We start from the raw sequence: 24,641 nt of genomic DNA, 5'->3' as shown, positions 1-24,641 counted from the left end.
GTAGCGAAAGATCGCGGTGGGTTTTAAAACGATTTGCCGGGAGTCCGGTGTTCTCACCGGCTCTAGTGAGCCTTGAACCCGGGCTAGCTATTGAGCTGGTGGGTAACAGACGTATCCGAAAACGTCGGAGCGCTTTTGAAAATATGTGGTGTCTTGATAAACTGAGCAGATGTTTGAAGTTTACACAGCTACATTCTCGCCTGAAAATATGTTAAAAGTTTATTTTGTGACCCAGAAAGAATAATAAGAGTAATATTAAAACTAACTAGCAGCCGCCATTGTTGGAAACTGAGCTGGCCCGCGCTATGAATTCTGGGATAGGTTGGGCTACAAAGTATACACCCGACCCATCCTTCAAATCTGGGGAAATAAAGGACGCATTTGTCGGTGGCATTTGTCGGAGTCTTCGAATTTGGACAGTCTTTGTCGTGTCGCTGTAACGTAATTGGCCTACTAATGCAGGCACAGGAGGATGCGGTTCCTGAATTTGGACACAGCTACGATACCGGACACTGCTTCTTCTTCTTCGGGGTTTAACGGCAGCTGGCATCCTTGTACATGCAGTGCTGCCATCTTCTGTTTCAGTCCGTTATTACACTTTTAAATCCTACTACTTATTCCTGCGTCTTTTGGATCTTACAAAGCTTCAAACGATGCGTCGACTACTAAATTAGTTGTCAACGATTTTGATAGTCGATGTAATCGTGACTAGTCGACTAATCGTGGCAGCCCTAGTGCAAAGCGACAGCAGTAGTTTAAATGCTCATAAACTGCAGTTCATAAATATTTAAATCCCCAGATTTGATCTATGATGTCAAATCTGAATGGGAAGTTTTATAGATTTACGTTAGTGTGTTGCGTTGATACTTAATGTTATAATGTTATGATAATGCTTGCTAAGCGAACACCATTTTAGTTTTGTTAGCTAATAAGTGAAATGCGATAGTAAACCATTAAACAGGAGCAGCTACACTGTCTCCTAGTTTGGGGTTTTTTCCACACAATTGCAGCCATAATGACTAGTTGACTTTCCATTCGGTTTCTTAACCGAATAGATAAACATCTAGTCAGGGTTTGGTGGTCTGTAGGGTTGTGTAATGTCATATTGTCTGCAATACCAGAATAAATATTACATGATAAGTGTCATATCTCAATATCATTGCTGTAGCAAAGCTATGGTTATACATTGTCTAGGCCATGCAACAAAGAGATAATCCCAGGCATGTCTGATAGCAAGAGCTGCCTGCCAGTCTCAGGTGATGATTTAATACTTAAAAAGGGAGCTACTTCAGCAACCTCCAATAAAGTAGTAGTAGTAGTAGTAGTAGTGTAAAATAGTAGTGTTTCCACTGAAAATGGAAACAAGAAACTTGTTTCACCACCTAAAGAAGAACACACTGTCAAGTACAGCCAGATTATGAAGCAGGGGATGTGCGACCGAAATGTTAAAAAAAAAAAAAAAATACAAATGACTCGACTGTGCATAACTGCACTCACTAGCTGCACTCCCTATGACAGAAGGAGCAAATGGTTGATGAATATTACCAATACTGTTACATGGTGGTCAAGGAATACTTTAAGCAAACTGGTTAAAAAGCTTGAAGCAAGTTACAACTACCCAGGTAGAAAATATTTTTCATTGGCCACACTGGGCGAATTGTGCACTCTAGCCAGTAATAAAACTGTAAAACCTGTAATCTGTGTTCAGCTATTCTTTTCACAAACAGTTGGCACATTAAGTAACTCCCGATGTTTTATTTTGCATATTTTTACTGGATACCCTTCCTGATGCAGTCTCAGAGAGATTTGTGTCTCCTCCCTCTGACCACCTCCTCCAGCTTATTCAGGGAAACATCGAGCCTCTTCCAGGCCATCCAATAGACGTAATCTCTCCAGCATATCTTGGGTCTACGCCTGTGCCTTCTCCCGGCAGGTGCCTGGCCGGAATACCTTACCCAGGAGACGACAGATGTCTCAATGTGGAGGTGTAGGGGCTCTACTCTGAACCCCTCCCAGATGACGAACTCCTCACCCGATCACGAGGGGAAAGTTTATCCATGCTTCGGAGAAAGCTAATTTCCACCGCCTGCATCTGTGATCTCATTCTAATTTTGTTAACAAAAAGATCAGGCCTAAATTAACAAATGTAAGGTGTTTCTAAACAACGATGTACCATCTGGTGGCAGGTGACTGCATTACATTTAGGACACAATCATTTCCTGGGATTGGGAATCTATTACAATTTTAACAATTTATTCAAACGACTAGTAACTCTGATAGAGAGTAGTGAAAACAGCGATGATTAGTCGACTAGTCATGCACATCCCTAACCACTACTATATATCTACTGAAGGAAATTTTGTCGTAAGGCAGTTAGCTCGAGGGTCCATTCGGATGTCCATGTGCCTTCCTGTTTTTTGTGACCATAGGGACTCATCCGCAGAGAACTTACTTTAAGTGTACTAATTACACATGCTGCCCAGGCTGCGGATTTCAAAGAAATATAACAGGAATGGCTACTTAGCCGTCCGGTCTTCAGCTCCGCATCAGAGTATAATCATGATTAAAGCCTGGATAACCTTTTCCTTTTCCATCTGTTGATGCCTGAGAATTTCATCTTCAGTGAGTGAACATAAAGGTCGGTACATATGTCCGCATAACTCTCCATGTTGTGCGATTGTCCATGGACAAATTACATTACGATACACCAACAACACATGGACTTGGCAGTGGACTTCAGGCTTGATTCCTGTTATACTTTAAAACATCCCTGAAAGTCAATAGGTGACAGGTGTACAAACCAGTGTAATTCTGCAGCACTAGAAAATTAGCGACCGTGTTTCCTTTGTCAGAGTAAACAGGCCACTGCCGCAACGATTGCTAAGAGCATTAATCTGTTTTCTCCAGTCACAATAAATTTCCTGTCAAACGTGATTCTACTGCAGTATTGGTAACTGTGATGGAAGGCTCTTGGCCAAGGTGCTGTGAAAGATCACCATAGCCTTCCATGCCACTGAAATTGTTGCGGGCTCTGTCAACCTAGTTAGTTATATTTCTCAGGAGGTGCATGTCAGGTTGTGTGCAAGGTTACAGTGTAGCATTAAAAGGAGTTTCTGGTTATGTTGTAACTTACAACGTAACCGGAACTTGTGTAGGCAGAATCACCCAGACCCCACTGTTCTCTGCCACTTCCTTCAGCTGATTCTGTTCCCAAGCCACCTAATGGTGTGTCCTTGGTCTATCTCAGGGACTTCTCGGAACACCTGAAAAACCTCATCTAGGATGTGTCAGAATAACCATCCAAACCATCTCAATGGGCCCCTTTTATATGGAGGAGTACTGTCCCTACCCTGAACCTCTCCTGAATGACTGAGCTCCTCATCCTGTCTCTAAAGCAGGAATTATACTCTCCTTGTCAGTGTGTCCGCTCGGATCCCAATTACATAAATTTTGAAGTCACATGTTTAGCATGAGGGTTCGTGTGCTTTCCTGTTTCACGTCCATGGAGAATTTATATTAAAATGCACCAACTACATATGCTCCTCAGGCAGCAGAATTCTAGCTGATGTCCAAGAAGTATAACAGGAATGACTTCTTGACTTTCAGGTCTCCAGCTGTCAATGTTCGCTTCTGCAACAGAGTATAATCATGACTTAAGGGACAGGCCAGCCACCTGTTCAGCCTTGCAGGGTAACTTAAAAGCTATACGTGGGCCCATCACAGGAGGGAGCGTAGGGGTTTGGTGCTTTTTCAACTGGGAAGAGGTCTTGCCATTATAGTTGGAACATTTAATTATATGTGATATTTGATATGTGAATGTGAAATGGGTATGCTTGACCCAGCTAGGTTTTGTTCTAAATAAGTAGTAGAACTAGTGAAAGGGAAAATGTCTCTGCCTTTAATTTGGAGCATTTGGACTTTAGCCACGTTCATAAAGGTGAGCTAGCCTTTACTACATTTACTAAATAGGCTAAGCCTGGGATTGTGCCACTATCCATACATCATTTCATTCAGTCCACTGAATCTGTATCAGTGTCTGCCAAGTGTCATCGAGTCTTCCAGCAAGAATCTGGAGCAAGGTAGGGTTGTTCCCAGTTATTAATTTCTTATCAGTCAAGCTTTAGATTTAGATTAATCCATCAATTTAAACACGAGAAAACGCATTCTGTTGAAAGTTAGTAGCAAAAGCAGGATTAGCTCTCTTACCTTACAGTTACCATTGTAATACTCTGTGTCCTTGTGGGTTGCTTCATGCCACCCACAAAGTACCAATATTTCACAAATATATTTTTCAGAAGTAAAAGAGAGAAATATATGGGAAAAAGTCTTAGTACTTTACAAATACTATTATTTTATTTTAGCCTAACCAAATAGGAATACTTTGAGGCATTGCTAACAAATACATTCACTATAAATACTGTCAAATTATGAAGCTGTCTAATTTATGTTAACCCTTACAACGTGTCAACAAATGCAATTGAAATGACCATTTACTGCTGTGGGTTCAATGAATGTTAATTAGAATATGTCTTCTCCTTTTATACTTAAAAAGAGTCTTCTGTTTATACAAACCAGCAGGGAGGGGAGAAACAAATATAGTTCTTTTTAAAATAGAGTGGTATTAGACAGGCGTATGTGGGGAAAGGCTAGCTATATTCATTACAAAAGGCATTCTCAGGCATTCAGCCATTTTGTGCTCTAGCATTCACTGCAGCCCATCAAAGGAATAGAGTGGGGGATGGGAAAGTGTCAAAGTTGCTAGCTTGTTGACTTATCTAAATTATCGAGTCAGGAAATTTTAGCTGTGTCCTGCAAAGTTTTTCACAGAAAACAGTGTGTGAGTTCCATGGCCTCTTTATGCTTGAATGTCTGTTTTTAGACAGAGAGGAGGAAGCTGTTAATACTGGATATATGAGTCCTTAATTCTGGACTTTATTACCACGCAGCAAACTTCTGAGAAAGCCCACCTTTAGACATAAACAAGGATGAGTTATTGCGACACAGACAGAAGTAAAATTTGATCAAAAAGCTTAAGGAGAATGAACAGGTCTTTCAAAGCCAAGGGTAAAATATCTGCCTCCACAAGAGAACTAGAAGACACAACAAGTCTTTTCCTGTTCAGCATAGGCTTATTTAGATCCGAATATGTAACTATAGAGTCTGAATCATTTAGGTAGCTTTGAAATTGTAATTTATCTTTATAGTTCCCTCCCTTTTTATGAGAACCCCCCTACTCCTGAAATGGTTTAGTCCATGCCTGGCTGTAAACCTCCAGAGAGCAGACTGCAGGTGTGGGGGAGGGGTTCGGTGCTCTGTTGTCAGGCTGTGGATCTGACTTTGTGTGCTAGCTGTAGCTATTTCATACAATGTGACCTAAACTCAAGTTATTCCACACATAGCCTCAGACTCTTGAAAAAACAAAATGGAGCAACTACATGCAGATGTTTTGGTTCTGCAGTTAACCAAAAGTGTGGGGTTATTGTTTTTGTTTATTTAATGCCTTAAAATTAACTTTAGGTCAACTTTATTTTGCTGGATGGTGTACTTCACTTTGTATTTGTAACCATCCATAGCATTTTTCTGTAGTCATTACACAAACCCCGCTCAGCTTGCCTGATTCACATGGATCTCCTGGTTCTCCCACCCCCACCCTTTTCCTAGTTTTCTTCCCTTTTTTCCTTCTACCCTGCTCTCGCTGGAGTCTAATTTGTTACAAGAAGGGGGGGGAGGCACAATCACGCGTACAGTGTTTGAGCAATGGTAGGCTAAAAGTCAGTGCTTTTAAACGCAACAGTTAACAATCATGTCAAAAGAAATTTCCTTTCTTTTGACTACTTTTCAGAAATTGGTTTCTACAATTTATTTATGTTTTCTACTGTAATTTCCTTATTTTTTTACGTGTTGTTTTTATTACTATGCGCTTTGGGGTTTTCAGCTAAGGGAACATTTAAAGGAACGTCACACACTGTCTTGATGGCAAATAGCTGGATATATGTAGATAAAGGAATCCCACTGGAAAGAGGAATGATCAAATACAGTGTCAATAGCTTGGTCCCCAAGTTGATCTGTCCACATGCCTGCTGAACAACAGTGAAAACTAAATTGTGTAAATCCATAAGGAAAGCATAAAAACTGACTGTGGCAGGTGGCACACTGTACCTGATGGGCTGTGTTCAGTTTTATTGCAGTCGCTGAGTGAGTTTGAACTGCGACTGCATCCACTTATAGAGGAATTATGAATTTGACAGCATATCGAGAATGTGTTCAAGGATAAAGACCTGTATTTGCATCTGTTTCTCTGGAAAGTACAGTCAGTACCATCATGTGTACTTGAACACATTTTTTCCTTTTAACAGTTTTGGTATCGGACATGCACTTCCCTTCTAAAGTGTCCACGTTTGAATGTATCCAGCTAAGTGTTTTCTATACATCTCACCCTGTTCAAGGTCTTGGCAGACTGGAGCCTCTCCTGGCATGCACACACTATCTCAGAGCAAACATCCGCACACTTTTTCGCAAACCTCTGGGTGATTCAGATTTTCCAGTTCACCTGACTTTTCCATCCACTGTGGTTGGAAACTGGAGCTTCAAAAAGCTTAAAGCTTTATTACCCATTAAAAAACAGGCTATGAACGTTAGTGAGCTGATTTCATTATATTATCTTTACCCTGTTCTAAAGTCAAAAAACCCTCTTTCCTGATAGTCTTGATCATTGATCATACAGTCACACCTTATAGCAAGGTTTTTTTGCTTTTGTTACAAGTCAGCTATTGGTTTGGAAATATCAGAGTCCTAGTATTATAATATTAGGAAAGCTTTGATTGAATTTGTGTACGAATATTTTAGATTGTGTTACAGCCATAGACCCAAGGCTGCTACCTGTTTAGGGGAATTTTGAAAATATTTTCCTGTGTTTAAGAATATAAAATCACTTCAGCTAACATTAAATGTTTTGGTCCGACTTTACCACATAGGATTTTTTTTGTTGTTTGTGTGGTTCCTACTAAACATGAGATCTTGTTGCCGATGTAGCAGGCAGTAAGAGCTCAGTGTCCCTGCGCACAGCAGATCAGCGTGGCCATTTTAGGTTTCATTGAATCCAGATGCAGGAGGAGAGGGTGGGGGAAGGGAAGACTGCGCATTCTGCGCAGTAATGTAGGAATGCAGGCTCTGCCCTCACTGGCTGACATCCCCCCCCCCCCCCCCCACAGTATTTAGCCTTCATAAAAATGTCTAATATCAGATAGCAGTTAATTGCTTTTTCAGTGGATAGTTAATCAGAAAATAAAACCAACAGCATCTTCAGTGTCTGACAGCCTTAGACAGCGAAGTGTCAGGTTTACTGGTTGAAGGACATACGCCGGTCTGAAAGAGAAAAGGCGTTATTTTATTAGCCAGTTCTTCAGACTTATAAAATATTTAGCAATATTTGAGGTTGTTGTGATTTTCTTAATTCTTCAGTCATAGCTTAGGGTGGTAGTGAGCAAGTAAGCACAAGACTTCTGGTCTCCTGTAACAAAAATAAGCTAAACCGGGATTTACAGTAGATCACTAACATGCAGAGATAACTCAGTCGTTAAATTTGCTGTTTCCTCAAGATCTACGTATGCATATCAAGATTTCTGCAGATACACATTGCTTTTTTTCCCCCTTCTTTTTTTTGTGGGTGGGGCTTGTTATGTGATCTGATCCAGCTTGTACTCGGCATGCTCCTCGCAGCAGCGCTGGTGGCCATTTTGTGTTTCTGTCATGGAAGAAAGGAGGGTTAGGCAAAGAGTGCACAGCAAGCTTTTATTGACTTTGGCAAGAGGGCTGTTGATGAAGACAGGTGCAGGTTGAATATGAATGACAATTTAAATAAAATTGTAAAATTTCTATCCTACTTCACCTTATTTTGTCGTTTTTTTTTGTCAAATCAGGAAATTACCATAAATAGTTCTTTTTAATTTTAATTTGATGAATCATTCAAAGCAAACCTAATTAGAAGAAGTGATTAAAAAAATGAACCATGTATGCTTCTGATTTTATATTTTTAGGTGTGTGTTCTTTGTTCCTCTTGAGTAGAGGAACCACCCCCGCATTGGAATGGTTTAGTCTCATTTAACAGCAGCCCTCCCTGCAGAGGGAGAGGCTGGGCGGGTAGAGGCTGCTTATTGTGTCAGACTCTGCTCTCTTTTTTTTTTTTTTTACTTGGTGCAGCTAGCATGATACTTTGGGGCTAAAAAAGCACCACTTATTCTCAATAAAAGATAATAATAATGTGTGTGTGTGTGTGTGTGTGTATGTGTGTGTATATGTATATATATATATATATATATATATATATATATATATACTTTTTGGATTATTTTCTTTCCTTTTTTTGCTGAGGTAATCTATTAACATTCAATAAAAACAATAGGCTGTATACACAGTTTGGTACAAAATTGCTTAACTGGCTTGTTTGATATGTTTTAGGAAGACATTAAAGAAGTCTCAGCGGGTCTAGAACTTTCTAGCGGTAGTACTTTAGATAAAACAAAAAAAAAACCCCTTCTGGTTGTTCCTTAGTAATTCTGAAAGTGCAGTATTACTTCAAAAAGTAATAAAGTAAAATTTTCTTTGTTTGAATGCCCCACCCCCACTTCCTCCCTACAGCAGAATGGTTCAGCCCATGAGCGAGAGGGAGAGGCTGTTCCAGAGAGAGCGCCTTTCTGTGTGTGTGTGTGTGTGTGTGTCTGTCTGTGTGAAAGAGACAGATGGAAAGAGGGGGAGGGTGGCTGCAGCTTGTTCTAGGTTGAGTGTCGAAAGTGTGCAATTTAGCGCTGGTTGTGCACTGCTAGCTAAGCTGAGACTAAAGTGCACATTGTGCTACTTCTTGTTGTGTTAGTGACTTTATTTGTTTTCTGTGTTGTTGCTTTTCCTTTGGTTGTATATATAATGTAATGTCACTTCTTCTTTTACTTTTTTTTTTTACTGTTTGGTTTGTCTTTAGCACAGACTGCGTAGTAGCTTTAGAGGAAAAACATAGACTCCTCCCCTTTTCCTTTGATCGTCCTCTGCTCAGTAATTTATCTGACCTTCAGTGTATGCCATATTTTCTAGAGTCATCCTGATAAAGGTGAACACATACAAAAAAATCTTTTCCATCATTGTTTAGTATTGAGGCTTTTGTTATTTTTTTTTTTTTTTAGAGATTTGGCGCATTGAGCTGTTTGGGTTTGTTTGGTCAGTTTCAGCCTTAACAGCCTAAAGGTTTAGGGTTTTTTTTCCAGTTCTGTTTTGAAAGTGTGAATACAGTGAAGACTAAGCCAGAGATGTCTGTGGAGATGGTGCAGGGCTCTAGGTTTCGAAATATTTCAACAAATTAAAAAAATCAGTAAACCTTTTGGTGCCTCTACCTTTCATCAGGTCTTAACACATCCTGCAAATGTACTGTCATCGCTGAACAGAAAGGAAATGTGATCCTGATTAGCATGTGCACACTGTCTACATTATATATGGCTTAAATTGTTTATATCTGAACAATATGAATTTATGTTTATTTAAGGTTTTTTGGAGGTTTTTTTTTTTTTGCATGTTTTGTCTTGAGGAAAACATTACAAAATTACCGCTTTCTGTGAGACCTATCCCTAAGGTACTAGTGCACCGCCTGTTAATACTAATGTGATGGAAAGAATTTAAAACAGCTATTGTCTTCCCCCCCCCCTCCCTGGTTTCTAATAAATTCAACATTTTGTGTGAAAGTATGACATTTAGCATGGCCAAGAAGAGTCCTGTGAGATTATGTTACAGTCTGACTCAGGTCCTCAGGAGTCATTAGAGAGCGTTGAAAACTGTGGCTAACACGGTGCTCAGCTCAAGAACAGCAAGTCCTCAGATTATTGGAGTAAACCATGGCCGATCATATATGTATCCAGTTCAGATTAATTCTATCAAAGATTTAGCAGAGAGCCCAGAGGGAGCAGTAAAATTTTCCCTGAAAGGGCTTAATATTTTTAATTGCATAAAAACAGTGGATTGAAACACAGTTTAATATTTTTAACACAGCAAGCACAGAACGGCATAAAGTACTGTGCTTTCAAATAAACATAATGCCCTTGACCTTTTCATCATAAATGTCCTCTGCCTATGATGTTTTTAATAAAAGGACAGATCCCCCCCCCTGCCCTTTGTTAAAATGGTTTGTCCCGTGCTGGCTGTAGATTTCCATACAGTGGACTAGTTTGTGCTAGAGTTGGGGGATGGGTGTTGCCATGCAACAGTCTGTGCAGGGTACTTTCCCTCTGTCTGTGCGCTGCTAGCTAGTGTTGTCATTGATAATCACTACGCTACATTTAAAAATGATAAAAGGATTAAACTTGCATGTATTTATGGCAAGCTGTAAATAAATCTTGCTACTGTGACAGCAGGAAGGGAGGAAAACATTTAGCGGCTCATGTTATGCAACAAGACACGTTGCTGTGTCAGGAGTGCTCAATAGGCTTTTCATTTAAAAATGGTTTAATTAATACCTAGTACAGACTTTATAAACCATGTGACTGCAATGTGCTTGATGGACTGGTCCTAACTGAGCCCCTCCTCTCTTTTGTTGTCTGCTGTTGGCCTCTTAGCCAGTGCCTGCTTCACAGTCAATAGGCCCCAATCCTACATAACCTGCTTTTAAATTGTGGGTTTTTTAATTAGTTTTTAAAATATTTCAACAGTTAGAGTCTCTCTGTGATTTAAGTTAATGTCTTTTTAAGAGATCTCAAGTTAGCTTCTCCTAATGAGAAGATTTTTTTAACTTGAAGATCTAGAAGATCTTTTAACTATGTTTTATTTTAATAGGAAGAAAGATTTTTTTACTTCACTCAAAAAGGTAGCATTTCAACAGTCTGTCATCATGCCCTCAAAATGTAAGTTGTAAATCTCAAATAACAATATACTGTCATAATACAGCTGCCCAACTGTGTTGTCTTAGTCCAAAGCGGGCTTTCTTGGCTCAAGTTGCTGATGAACACGTGTGTTTTCTTTGAACTCACTGGTTTATTTGTTCATGCTGGCCTGTGGTACACTCACACACGGTTTCTAGTGTTTAATGGTGCACAGTGGACAAACAAAGTAACAAGGGATTTAACATTAACTGAAATCTGTAGGTCAGCCAGAGATGTGACGAGTAATAATTTGGCACTTCGTCACAAACATGCATGACAGCGTGTGTTGGTGGAAAGGCCAAGATGTTAAGCCAAGTTGTCTTGTGTTGTCTTGAAAACTGATGATCACGATGTCATTAAGTATGACTGTGTCTTTCATCTGTACCAGTGATGTTCTTCCATGTTCTGAAAGAGAAGGTTTTGATGTTGCATGTAACCACAAAGAATGAATGTCAAGTCTTGATTGTTTGCTTGGCTGCTAAAAGACTGAAGAAGGTCAAATTTTCTTGCTGCAACACAAAATCCTCTCCAGTCTCTCAAAGCAAGTGACCTTGCTTCTGCTTTATTTGGGAGTAGTTATGCTTGCAGTCGAGATTGACAGAGTTTGTAATCGGCAGTTTAATGACCGCTTCTCTGGGGCTGACACAGTGAGTTTCGAGGAATACTTCTAAAGGAATGAGCAGCTATTTTGTAACTTGGAGTAAAGATTTGTTAAAGTCCAAGGATGGAGTCTGAATATCTCTCCATGTCTCTTTCCTTTGATGCAGTCTCTGTAGCTTCAAACAAATGAAGCAGTTGCTGTTCATATTTAGTAAGCTGTTAGTCAGAGCCTGGCTTAGAAAACATTGCAAAAATAAAACGCAAGTGTTAAATAAAAAGTGCATCTGTGCATAGTAAGATCGTTGAACTCTGTTTAATCACATAGTTGTGTTTTTAAGGACACAGAAACAATGGGTGTCTGCTGTTTCAGTAGTCAGTCTCTTGGGAAACATTCAAAACTTGTATGAATTGTCATTTAGTGATTTGAATTCCATTCTATAAACCTTCATGTGTTGGCTTTCCTATGGGTTTCTGTTGTGTGAAGTTTGATTAACGTTATGCTGTTTCTGCTGATTTAGGATAAATAATTTTTTTAAAAATAGCGTTTACCTTTTTTGGCCTAATTTGGAGTGAAGATTAAATGCCACACCCTGATGCATGCTCATACATGTTATGACTGCTTTCTGCACTTTACGGGGGCAAGATGACTAGTTCTCGTAGCTGCAAGCAACTATTAAAAATATATACACTGAGCGTTTATACACAGAACTGCACTTTTTTCACAGTCTGTGTACATTTTTAAAGACCATAATAATGATTAATAATAAAATCTGACAAAATCGACTCGATACTTTTTCTGCTTGTTTTATAGCAATAAAAAGGTTGGATTTAAAGATCACTTTAACAGTATTATCAGCAAATAACTGAGGTTATGTTTGGCTTAATTAGCAATTTCTTTAAATGTTCTACAATTTGTTCACAATGTGACAACTTGCTGAAGTGTCAGGCTGAATAGAAAACTCTTGCTAAGCAGAGTTGTGCTGCAACCTGATACACCTGAATGAGAATCCTTCTCAGCTAGCTACTGAGAGCTCGGGCTGACATTAAACAACAGATCCAGCGGCCATTTTGAGTTCCTGCACTAAATCCAGGAGCAGTAAATGAGGCCGTGGGATGGGGGATGGGGGAGGGGGATAGTCGGCTCTGCGCAGTGTGCAGTAACACTGGAATGTGAAGCAAACCAATAATCGTGCTTGCAGTTTTCACTGCTCCACATATTTGTGAACGCTGATTTTTTTATTTTTTTTAGGAGGTTTTTTTTCTGATTCTTCTTGTTTTTTAGGTCAGATTTTTTTTAGGCGATTGTATTGAAATGCTGCCTTACTTATTTTTAGAACAATAGGAAGGAAAACAGCAGGAAACATGCATGCTCATGTAAAAACAGAGTAGGGAAGGCCTAACATATTGGACGTGTGCGCAAGCATCTCACTGTGCTGCTCAGCATTAAAGCTGGAGCTGTACGCTCAGTCCACATTAGTCTTTGTGTTTTTCCATATACATGTGGCAGCCTGCTAAGCTTCAACATACACAAGGCTAAATGAGAGGTTTTTGCAGGTTGAAGCTGTTTTCCCTCGGTTCTCTCTGCACCATGTGAGTACTGCAGTAGCAGTAAAGCTAACCAAGTTTACAGTGTGAAACTGACACGGCTTACTGCTCCTTCCTGGTCGGAGTTTAAAGGTTTCTCATGTAGTAACCACTTTTTATGTTGTGTTTTTGCACTGAAACCAGTATAAAGACTTGGCTGTTTGAGGTTCCTACCATTTGAATGTCTGTTTTTGCTTTTTACCACTAGAAGCGACAGTCTGATCTTAGCAATGCAGTTTTTGTTTTTTTCTGGCAAACCGCTTTCCTGTTTTGAGTCCTTTTGTGTTAACCTTTTGTGTGTTTGTCACCACTTTGGCGACCTTCACCAGTTTGTCACCACTCTATTGGTGTTCTTCTTAAGCCTCTTGCTAGCAGATAACTGAATAATCACCCAAAATATAATTGTGATATTACATTATTGTGTTTACCTTTGAGTAATTTTTGCCTTCATGAGTTACTGAATTTTGAAAAAAAAAAATAGTATCGAGTTTTGTCACGTCATAAATACTATTCCTAAAAAATTCCAAATGAAGGCAATTTCATTTGCTTTACCAGCATGAGTAAGCGAAAGCTGGTCACGACCGATAATTTTACACTGCAGAAACAAATGTAAGGAAGAAGCATCAGTCTTATCAAAATCCGGGATTGTCCTTAGTCTACTTTACTGTATGCTATTTTAAATCTGGATATAAATAAGTGTGTTAAAAAAAATACAGTAATTGACATAATTGCACTTTTAGTTGATGTAATTCATATTGACCTGGAAAAATATATCACTTTTGAAGCCAAAGAGACAGTTAGAGCTCAAGTTTCTATGAAATTTGCTAACAAATTATTCTCATTTGCCCCTCAGGTTGTCGACAAGTCCTGTATTAAGTCCATTGTCACGAACCCTTTGGCTTGAAGGTGAGTTCTAAATACTTTTTCTCTGTTACTTAATATTATAACACATATGAGTGCAAAAGAAGAAAATTACTGCAAGTAAAGTATCTCCTGCACACAGCTCAGGTTCATTTTTACTTCTGACACCCATAAAATGAAGGTAAAATCAACACATGCTTCCACGCATATAAAATAAGTAGACATGAAATGAATCCTTGTAGAATGTGACAACTAGCCTTAACAGTAAATTGTGCACAACAATCACAACTATATACGGAAAGTCCTTCATGTTTTGCATAACCCTTTTGCTGCTGCCAGCACAGCCTGAATGGGTCCGTTCTGATTTGCTGACGAGGGGACCAATAGGAGGATGGGGGGATGGGAGGAAGGTTGGGCTGCTGCTGTTGTTAACTCGTGCCACTTCTGTTCTCAGGATTGGGGCTTAGGTAAACATGAAATCCGTAGTTTTTCAGAAAAGTGAGGTAGAGGGGATTTGCAGAAGCAAGTTTAGCTTTTCTGACTACCATGAAAAAAGGTTTCCTGGCTTACTGAGCTGCTTGTTGACTTAAGTCACTGTAGGACAGATGAAGCAATGTGTAATCAGATGGATGAGTGTGATTTGGCTTGGATGCCGAGTTAAATTTGTAGTAAAGGAACGGGCTGCTAAGGAACCATCAGTTTGGTGCAGAGACAGCTGTGACAGAAGAACCTTCCAGAAAGAAAAAGCTAATGCCAAAGAGCTCTGCAGTGTCCTCTAGTGTTTTCTCGGAAACGGTGCACCTAATACTGTGCAGTGCGTAAAGATCAGAATCAGGAAAGGTTAATTAGCGGAAGACACTGTGCCATTAAGTTTTACAGCTCTAGGTGTTGTCTGTTCTCATTAATCCCTTCTGAATGCATGTTATCTCTTATCTCTACTCCACAGGCAAAGATGGAAGTTATTGTGACAGAAGAGAAGAAGAAGATTTTCCGCGCCAGGAAAACCATGAAGATCAGTGATAGACAACAGCTGGAGAACCTGCACAGCACTTTGCTCACTGTGGGTACAAGTTTGTCCAACCCATCTCCACCACCTCTGATGAATGGAACACATAAAGAGGACGGACAAAAAGTGGGCGACAAAGAGCAAAACAACATCCTGGACTTGAACACTCCCCAGACTACACCACCCGTCTCTCCGACCGCTCTGAGCTCTCCCACACCGTCCCTGTCCCTAAATTTGTCTCCTTCCCCTCCCTCTTCAAGTCCAAAAGGACTCGAAGAAATGACTGCTCCGAGATCACCAGTGGATCCTCTAAATTTTGAACTGAAAAAGGTAGAAGAAGATGAGAAGAAAGATGGCACACCATCATCATCAAGTGAACCTGTCACAGCTAGAACAGACTGCAAGGGACAACAGGAAAAAGACACTGAGGTGATCCCAGCTGAGGAAAAGAAGAAGGTAAATGCATGGAAACATGAACAAAACTGTCAGATGCCTTTGTATTTATTTTAAAAAATGTTATGAGTTTATACTGTAGTTCGTATTGAAAGTGGAGAGCCCGAAAAACGTTTAATTGGTTATCTTTTTTAATTTTCTCAGGAGGACCACACTGTAGAAGAGGACCCAGCTGTAGATTTGGCAGTGGACCCACTGAAAGGTTCGGTTACACCTGTGCCACCTGCAGTATCTGACTTCACAGAACCAATGGAAACAGATAGTGACACTACAAAGGAAATGGACACTGAGGCTTCCACAGCCAAAGTACCAGATGAAAAGCCTTCTTCTCCTAAATGTACCACTTCCGACTCTTCCTCTTCTTCTTCCTCTATACCCAATCCAGCTTCTTCTTGTACGGACCAAAAACAATCAGTGGAAATCAAAGATGATGACATAAAAGAAGTAGAGACTGACAAAGCGGATGTGAAGAAAGGCTCGACATGTGAGGAAAAGATGGAGGTGGACTCTGTAAAAGTGGAGCCCAAAAAGGAAAAAACGAATGTAGGACAAGCCTCAAAGCCATCTCGACCATCGTCCACTCCACCATCTGATACAGGTATGAGATGGTGGATGTTGCTACGCAAAAAGCAATTCTATACTACATGACATGTGAATAAGATAATGTAACACTGTACTCAAAACATAAATGATTTGGTAAGATTTCAAGTCAGAATGCAGAATCCTTGCATACTTTACCATGGGATAAATCAGCTTCCCCTGATCCTGAAGGGAAAAGTTGGGGGGGGGGGGTTTCGGAAAATTGTCACAGGAAATGTATCATTTGAGGATTTTACTGCAGTAAATTTCCTGGATGATATTGCAGTTTGATACGTGGAACTCTTTCGCAGTTCTTGGAGTTGGAAGAAGTTGGGCCTTTTTTCTGTGTGACTGCAGGAGTAGGAAAAGATTGCAGTTAGTACTCTATATTTGGTGTTGTTTTTACTTGAGGGTAGGGACTCATCCAGCACAAGAGGACCCTTTGTAAGTTTACAGGGATTCGTTTAGACTTCAGTTCATATGCTGATTGGTCAAACAAACAGAAGAAGAAGAAAAAACACCAGGTGTAAACACTGGAAAAATGTTAACCATGTAAACAACGGCTCTTATTGCTAGCTTGTAAAAAAGAAAACAGAGTCACAGAGTAAGGAACCACTGGTAAAGTCCATATGAATATGGACTGAGTTTATATTAGGACATGCCTTTGACTCAATTACTAACTAACCTCTGACCAGCTTTTACATAACTTCAGCGTTCATACTGGCAGTGTCAATAGAAACAGAAAATAAAGCCTTCAGCGGTATGCAGTTCTTTTTGAGGGCCCCAGGTCACTGAAAGGGAGACCAAACAAATGTTCTTATTGAAAGTAACTGTTACTGGTACTGTGTTAAGTTTAAATATTTTGGTGTTTGTCTTTGTTTGCTAAGCAGTGAAAGAGGAGAGGAGCTCAACCTCGGGACTGAAACGCACTTTATCGGAGGGCTCTGAAAAAGATGGGCAAACTGTAAAAATAGAGGGTAAGAGGCCCAAGATGGACCGTGAGGAGTTAGAGGCCCAACTGGAACTTAAAATAACTACAAAAGCAGGCAGTCATCATAAACTCGGGAAGGTTTGTATAAGAGTATTCAGATATGCTTTTACTCTAATAGCTTTTAAACACTGGTTGCATAAAATCCATTCACACATACAGCATAATTGATGCCGACTTCATTTTTTTCACAGTGCTCTGTGGCCTTAATTATAATAATTTTGACTGATATAGCTGAGCTTGGATAAATATAAGTTTCTCTTCACCAATTTTCCTAACATTTCATCCCTTTCACCTCATTCTTCTTCTCAGATTGTGCAGCAGTTAGTGGAGGAGCGATTGAAGGTGTTGGAGCTCACCATTTTCGATAAACATTTCCAAGAGCTGAAGGACAGAGTAGACAAAATTGACTGCGCCACTAAACACCAAACCGCCATTAACACACTCCAAGTGAGTGCAGGGTAACTTTTTATGAGAAATTAAATTTGTCCCATAAGGAGAACATGTTGGGCATTGGAAGATGCTCTGCTTTCATTTGACAAGTATCTAAAGTCTACTTGGTGTTTCTCTTCAGGCCAAGATTGCCCGACTATCAAAAAAGTTTGGAGAGGCCAATCAGGTATCGGAGAATAAAAGGAAACAGGAGGTAAGATGTTTTTTTGTAACTTGTTAAAATGTTTCCATTTGGCATGCAGGTGATGTCTTGAAAAACATTGAAACTTCTTATTTGTTTTCTACAGGCACTTGCTGCTGTTGCTGCTGCTACTGCTGCCAAAACTGCAGCGGTTACGAATAACCCTCAAGCTCAGCGGTAAGTGTTCAGGACTCATTTTCAGTCTAGATCCCTGTCAGCTATGCTTTGTATGTTAAGTCATGAATTTGATAGGCAAATCTCCATGGCTTTTTTAAAAGACATTTTAGTCCCTTCAGTGGAAGTTAACACCTTTTGACAGTCCACTTGTCAGTCTGATTTTGAGGTTTCAAAACTGACAGCATCAGTGTATTTAAACATGTAATCTTTGAATCATACAGCAGTTTGTGCACGATGATATTTTGTGTGAATATAATTTTGCTTTTGTATGAACGTGACAATACCGGACTAAAGCAAGTACTTACTACACACGAAACCGTTACACTGTGAATAGTTGACATTGTCCCGGGTTGCTAAGTGTAATCACTAGATTACAAACAAATGGACAGAATATCAATCTTTACGTCCTCTAAATCCATACTTTTTTGGAAACAAGAATCCATGTCCCTTGTTCGGTTTGTCAGGACCATCTTTTTGAAAGTCTTAATTTCGCTCCAAATATTTCTAAAGACTTGTTTGGAATAAACAAACACATGCCCCAGTGTGTGTTTTGCACCTGCAAAGTAACCCCACATGGGTCCAGGTCCTGAGTCTTGTGACGTTCTACAATATGAAGCCTGAGCGTTTCTTCAGGCAGTGCAGAGTGTAGTTAAAACTGCACCTCTCCTCCCAACAGCGTGCTCCGTCGACAGACAATAGAGCCGCAGCCTGAGGTGCCCAGAGAGGGATTGGTTCCCTCTGTTGATAAGACTCCGGCACTGTCTGTCAAGATGGAGGGAGAAGACGAGGAAATGGAGGAGGAAGAGGAAGCAGATCTGTCCCGCCATGTTGCCATGGCGAGAAAGCTGGCAGAGTACAATGAAGGGAAATGCAGAGCAGACATTAAACTCCGCACGATTCCCTCGCACTTGGAAAACGTGCTCTACCACAACTGCAAGAGAAGCTCAGGGAACCCAAGACCTGACCGCTACGCCTCGTACATTTTCCGCTACTTAGTTCCATACGATGTCTACTGTGACTGGGTTGCAAAGGTCAACTACGTTGGATTATTGGGCAAAGAGGCCCTGCCCGTAAACTTGAGGAGGGCGATGAGGATGTACATTGAGCGTCGATTTCCTGTGCTGTCTTGTGAGAAGTGGAGAGAAATTCGAGACGTTATCAATGAAATACTGCGAGTAAAGAGAAGGCCGGAGTTTTTTCGAGAGTACGAGGAAAGAACTGGCATGTCGTTTTGACGCTTAAACGCCACAGGAACTGAAGCATACTGGGACAATTGTCATTATTCGTGGTAGAACAGATATAAACATTTTGTCTAAATATCACCCTCCAGTCACTTAGATCTTTGTAGGTGTTCTTAAAAATTATCATATTGAAAAGGATATTAATCTCTGCTGACAGACTTTGTGAAGTTGGCACCATGCTTGAAGAGAGCGAACTGCAGTTAAATACCGATGAATGATTTTGTGAAAACTCGGACACACGCTTTAAGTTTGAGTTGCGGTCCTACCACAAAGATGACTGTGTTACATGGAAAAAAACTAAATGTCAGCACCTTACCTCATTCAGTCTTCATCCTGTAAAGGACATAAGCAACTTCAAGTGTCAACAACTTTAAGTATCAGCAATCTTTCTAAACAGGCCAGTCTGGACTTCCATGGAGGTAAAGCAGACATCCACAACTGTTTCTTCATCCAGCACAGCAGGTGAGTAAAAAAGATCTATCTTTAATTTTTTTATGGTAAATGTTGTGTACGTTTTGTTTGTTTGTTCTTTGACAGAATTAATGGCTTCTTGTGGGAGTTTTGAAACTTTAGCTTTTTTCTTCATGTGGGTTTGCATGTTGTTCGTTCTTTGTGTACTTGAAGCCTGACCAGTGTTGGATATTTGGGACCTATTCCCAGGTTTTAGGTAGTACAAATTCAGGTATTGGTGTATTGGCTAAACAATAAATGAAAATGGGATCCAGTGCAAGCTGTGACAGATAAAGCTAGGATTTGACACAACAATGCAGTCATTTCAGAACAGTTTAGAGTGATCTTCAAATAATAGCCAAAGTATACTATATCCCTAATGCATACTTACACAGTTAAACAAATGGCACATTAGACTTGCGTCCTTATCTATTTACTTTCTAGCAACAGAAAGTTGCTTTTGTCTGCTTCGTTATTTATGAGCGGTTTCCACAGCAGAGATCTCTGCATGTTTGATTTAGCAGATTTCTTTATGGATCTGATAGGTTTGTGAAGTAAACTATCTGTTGTGTTATTTTGAAGACATGACTCAACTTTGCACCATAGTTTGTTCAGTTCTGATGCATACTCTGCTGCATGCGCTGCAAATAGTGGTGAGACTTTTGTAAACAGCGGAGTCAAAGCTTCTTTTTTATTCTTTATTTTTTGTTTTTTTTCTTCAGGAAAGTGTTATAGTTATTATAGTTCTGTATTTTCTAATTAGTTTTTATTTTTATTTCATTTTAACCTTTTGTTTAAAATTCCGTTTAGTTAGTTTGTTTTAGTATTTATTTGTTTTACACTTAGTTTGGATCTTTATAATTATTCATGTATGGAGGGCATATGTCCGAGACAAGATTTAAGAAAATCAGTACAGCAGTTAGAATCAAAACACTGAACTTTCTGAAAATGGATACAATTTTTACCAAACATTATAAGTACTAAACTTTCTCCTACACTCTTTATTTTATTTTGATTAGTTTTCACAATTTGTTTTTGAGAAGTCTTGTTTTAATTTAGTTTTCACAATACACCGAAACCTTCAGAAATAAGAAAACAGTCGACTTCTTAGTAAGTGTTTACAATGTAGCCAATTACATATACGAAAACAATATCGCCTAGCTTTACTTTTCAACAATGTTAATTGAGTTGGTTACACAGACACCGTGAAAGTGAGCGTATCAAACTTCTGGCTGCTCTTTAATGTTTATTCCTGTTAAGAAGCCATGTTTGTAATTTGAAGTTTATTGACCATGACAGAATTACAGAAAATAGGTCATCTTACCTTTCATGTTTTCCAGGAGCAGTGTGGAAAAGTGTCATTGAGTTTGTCTGCATGTTGTATTTTTGCATAGATGTCTCAAAATCTTTTGTCCATGTCATGCTGGGATGGGTTTTTAACTGCCATCACCTTTACTAGCAATTAACAAATGATTGACCGTCTTTTGAGCAAAAGTGTACCCTGTGCAGATATTTTCAAGTCTCTTCTAACAAGTCTCTTCCCCCCCCCCCCAGTAGTTCCAGTTCCTACCGCAACCCCTGCCGCAGCTTCAGCCCCTGCTGCAGCTTCAGCTCCAACTCCCACCTCCACTTCAACTGCCATGGTTCAGCAGACCCCTATCCTCCAGCTGATCACTTCCAGCTCTAACCCCGCCTCCACCTTGGCCACTGGCAGTACCACCCAGAGTCAAACGGGCACCCTCCTCTTGAAGACTGCCCCTGGGAGTAGCATGATGGCTACAGGCCAGCCGCTTCTCATCCAGTTGCCTTTATCAGTGAACGGCCAGGCAGGGACACTGGTCAACATCCCCGTCTCCTCTTTGTCTGCAGCCAGCTCACTGAACAAGTCCAAAACCACTGCTTCTACCGCCACATTTATACTCAAGCCTGCACCTGTCACGACCACAGTCACAGCCTCGGCACCAGCCGTGGCCACTGTCCCAGCCCTCCATGGCTCCAGTGCCCAGATGTCCTCTGGCCAGATCTCTCTTGCTCGTGCTGTGTATCAAGGGGGTGCAGGGGCAATAACTACACCCCATGCTGGGGTATCTGTGACCACGGCCAGGACACCAGCTCAGTCTGTCTCTGTAGTCGGGGCCATGTCTTCAGTCTCTTCACCTACAGCATCTGGGCCAGCTGCAACTGGATCCACTGCTCCAGGACCTCCACAGGGGATGTCTTTGACATCAAAGACAGGTGAGGATGACTGAAGAGCACGGAGGTGCTGCTGACATTTCATTTTCCTTAACTTGGTACTAAATTTAGATTGTTTTGTATTTCTCAGACAACCAAGTTACAGGAACCGCTGCATCTAAAGCAGCTGCACCAGCGGCACGACCCAAAGGCTCCGTAATCGACCTCACCGAGGACGATGATGATGTCCAAGGTTAGAGTTGGCAAACTTTTTTTTGTTTTGTATTTACTTCCCCTAATATATGTTATTAAGGCTAATTATGTTATGTTTTATGGTTTTCAGTGACTGGAGTGAAGAATGCTACTGTTACAACTCCCTCACCGAGCCCACGCACTAACCCAGTCATCAGCATCCACAACAGTAAGAACACCAAATTACACTAAACAAATAATTTTATGACTCTGGCAAATTACAAAGTATCTAGTAATTTAGGCAGATGCCTATGCATATGTATCCTGTGCTTTAATTCTAACTTATACATATAGTCTAAGTTTCTTGTTTTGTGTGATTTTTGTCCTCAGATACAGGAGCAAGAGCATCCCCTCTTAGTAATCAGAACAGTTCTGGCAATCCTCAGTTGACAGTACATCACCGCCCCCCAGTGGTGAGCTTTTAGAACTGCATTCTAAATATTTCTCACACATGCACCTAACTACTTTTCTGTTCTGTAACTTCCATGTTTAAGTCTTGGTGAATTGTTATTTTAACATGATTTGCTGATGGTTGGTTTCTAAAGCTATTATTAGATTTTTCTCTGTTAAAAACTACAGCTGTTATCTGTTTTGGGAGTTATCCAAGCACAAATGATCCTTTTGCCACAACTAAAAGGAAAGAACAAGCTGTGACACCAGATTTCTTTTTTTGCAGGATGCTCCATTAAAATCCCGCAGTGTAACCACTACTACACCAACTCGAGGGTCCAGCATGGCGCTTCCACCGCTCCCTCCTGCACCCGCACCATCACGCTTACCCCCAGAGGCTGAACGGACCTCACCTCCTCAACAACCTCAGCTAAAGCTGGTGCAGAGTCAGACTGGTATAGTGCTCTCCTGGTGTGTTGGAGAAGTTGATCGGACCTGCGCAGCTGTAGAAAGCTATCACCTTTATGCCTTTCATCAAGATAACTCTAACAGCAATGCATCTCAGCAGCACTGGAAGAAAATTGGGGAGGTGAAGGCCCTTCCACTGCCTATGGCCTGTACGCTGACCCAGTTCCAGTCTGGCTCCACGTATCACTTTGCTGTTCGAGCCAAAGATGTATATGGGCGCTTTGGCTCTTTCTGCGAACCTCAGTGCACAAATGTCATCAGTTCCAGCTCTAGTTGAACCGTTACAGAAAAGACATAGCGTTTTGCCTTTGATAGTTTATGACTTTTCACCTGTTTTGTGTTAGGAACTGAAATATTGTGCGCTGGACAAAAACAAACACCTGTAAATGTCTTTCCATATAACAACTGGGCAACAAACTGACTTGGAGAGTTCAAGTGGCAAACGGTTGGTTTTGTCTGACTCATCATATGTAATGTGTTTTTTGTGACTTAAGCTGTTGTGTATATAAGTTGAAAAAGTTTGCCCCTCCTGCCAGATCAGGTATTTGTGTTGTTCGCTCCTGCTCTTCAGACCCAGATCTTTTTTTCTTTTTTTTTTTCTTCCTCTTTTACTTGACAGGACTTTTTTTTTCCATGTAAACTAAATTGCACAGAAATGTATAAATGTGTGGTAGAAACGGAATGATAACTTTTGTAAGTTTTGTCTGGCAACCAGACTTTCACAAGCATAATAAAGAGGTTTTATTAAAGTCAGCGACAGATTAAATATTCTGTATTTAATGCCATAGCACTCCTCTGCAGTTAGACTTTAGTCACCTAGGCCTAGAGAGCCTGGATGACTCCTTTGTAGTTCCCAAAGGATTGGCAAGTTGTTCCTAGAGGTTTCTGGGTGATGCTAGGTGAAATCTGTTTCAAAGAGTGCTGCATCCACAACGTTCTTGTGATTGCCCAATTTGTGCAGACAAATCGTCACCGACACAGTGGCGACTGCCAGCAACCACTCACCAGCTGGTTGCGGGATACATACTTTTCCTAAACAACCTGGGGTTGCCAGTGGGTCACTGACTGATCCTTAGGCCTATGTGAATGAGGCTTCAGCAATCGATCTCAAAGCAACTGTCAACACCAGCTCCCAACTGGTCAGGGGTTCAGGGAACATGTGTGTGTATATATATATATATTTTTTAACCTCATTACCAGTGGTTGCCGGATGATTACAGAGTGGTCATTAAGCCTGTGTGGCTCGGACCATACAGAAACCACAAAGCAGAAAACCAGTGCCCAACAAAGACATGGACTTTGGTAACAGGATACAGAAAATATAGTCATGTGGGGACCAAAATCAAAAAGGTTATGTTATCGTGTCTGAATGTGCACAATAAACCTTGTCAGATGGCAGTCCTGTGACTCAGTGGATGTCTTATACTGATGTTCTTCAAATGCGAGAACAAGATCAGAACAACTATTTGGATAAATCCTTGTGAAGGCATCAAGAGGATTATTGAAATGCTTTAAACAGCTATAACCACTCCGTTATTTTGGCACAAGGCTGGCTGGCTGGTTTTAAGATCGGTCCCTGAAGCCATCCACAAATCCATTTATTTTAAACAGCTGGGCTGGAGCCCTCTCTAAGATGAATTGAGCGACAGATAATGTCAAGTCTTACAGATAATTTGGAGATGCTAGTTAACCTTAAAGCTGTCTCTGGACTGCAAGTGGAAACCCAATGAACCACATGGAGAACATGCAGAGTGCACCGGCTGACCATAATGTTCAAGCGGAGAACCTTGTTTCTGTGAGGCGACAGTGCTAACCACTGCTCAAATGTGCTACCTATCCTTCTCTAGTGGGACTAGCTGCACAGCCCCATTAAAATCAAAGCAAAAATTGG

At 40.5% G+C, this 24,641-nt stretch overlaps 1 protein-coding gene across 5 annotated transcripts in view; it reads left to right on the top strand.

Moving 5' to 3' along the window:
• Positions 1 to 23,503, top strand: part of atf7ip (activating transcription factor 7 interacting protein) — a 31,504-nt gene extending 8,001 nt beyond the window's left edge. For 2 of the 5 annotated variants that reach the window (XM_063476424.1, XM_063476425.1), the window contains exons 2-14: positions 13,933 to 13,985; positions 14,887 to 15,402; positions 15,544 to 15,997; positions 16,866 to 17,047; positions 17,279 to 17,416; positions 17,541 to 17,612; positions 17,707 to 17,777; positions 19,416 to 19,480; positions 21,023 to 21,703; positions 21,792 to 21,893; positions 21,984 to 22,061; positions 22,223 to 22,305; positions 22,569 to 23,503. In XM_063476424.1, the coding sequence (XP_063332494.1) occupies positions 14,893 to 15,402; positions 15,544 to 15,997; positions 16,866 to 17,047; positions 17,279 to 17,416; positions 17,541 to 17,612; positions 17,707 to 17,777; positions 19,416 to 19,480; positions 21,023 to 21,703; positions 21,792 to 21,893; positions 21,984 to 22,061; positions 22,223 to 22,305; positions 22,569 to 23,027 (2,895 nt within the window). In that variant the 5' untranslated portion in view covers positions 13,933 to 13,985; positions 14,887 to 14,892 and the 3' untranslated portion in view covers positions 23,028 to 23,503. The remainder of the gene's footprint in view (positions 1 to 13,932; positions 13,986 to 14,886; positions 15,403 to 15,543; positions 15,998 to 16,865; positions 17,048 to 17,278; positions 17,417 to 17,540; positions 17,613 to 17,706; positions 17,778 to 19,415; positions 19,481 to 21,022; positions 21,704 to 21,791; positions 21,894 to 21,983; positions 22,062 to 22,222; positions 22,306 to 22,568) is intronic. The other 3 variants (XM_063476428.1, XM_063476427.1, XM_063476426.1) reach the window with 3 other exon arrangements.
• Positions 23,504 to 24,641: the final 1,138 nt, after the last annotated feature.

Source organism: Pelmatolapia mariae, linkage group LG6 (assembly GCF_036321145.2).
Source record: "Pelmatolapia mariae isolate MD_Pm_ZW linkage group LG6, Pm_UMD_F_2, whole genome shotgun sequence".
In the NCBI taxonomy this organism is placed as follows: domain Eukaryota; kingdom Metazoa; phylum Chordata; class Actinopteri; order Cichliformes; family Cichlidae; genus Pelmatolapia; species Pelmatolapia mariae.
This window is presented reverse-complemented; position numbering and strand designations above follow the sequence as displayed.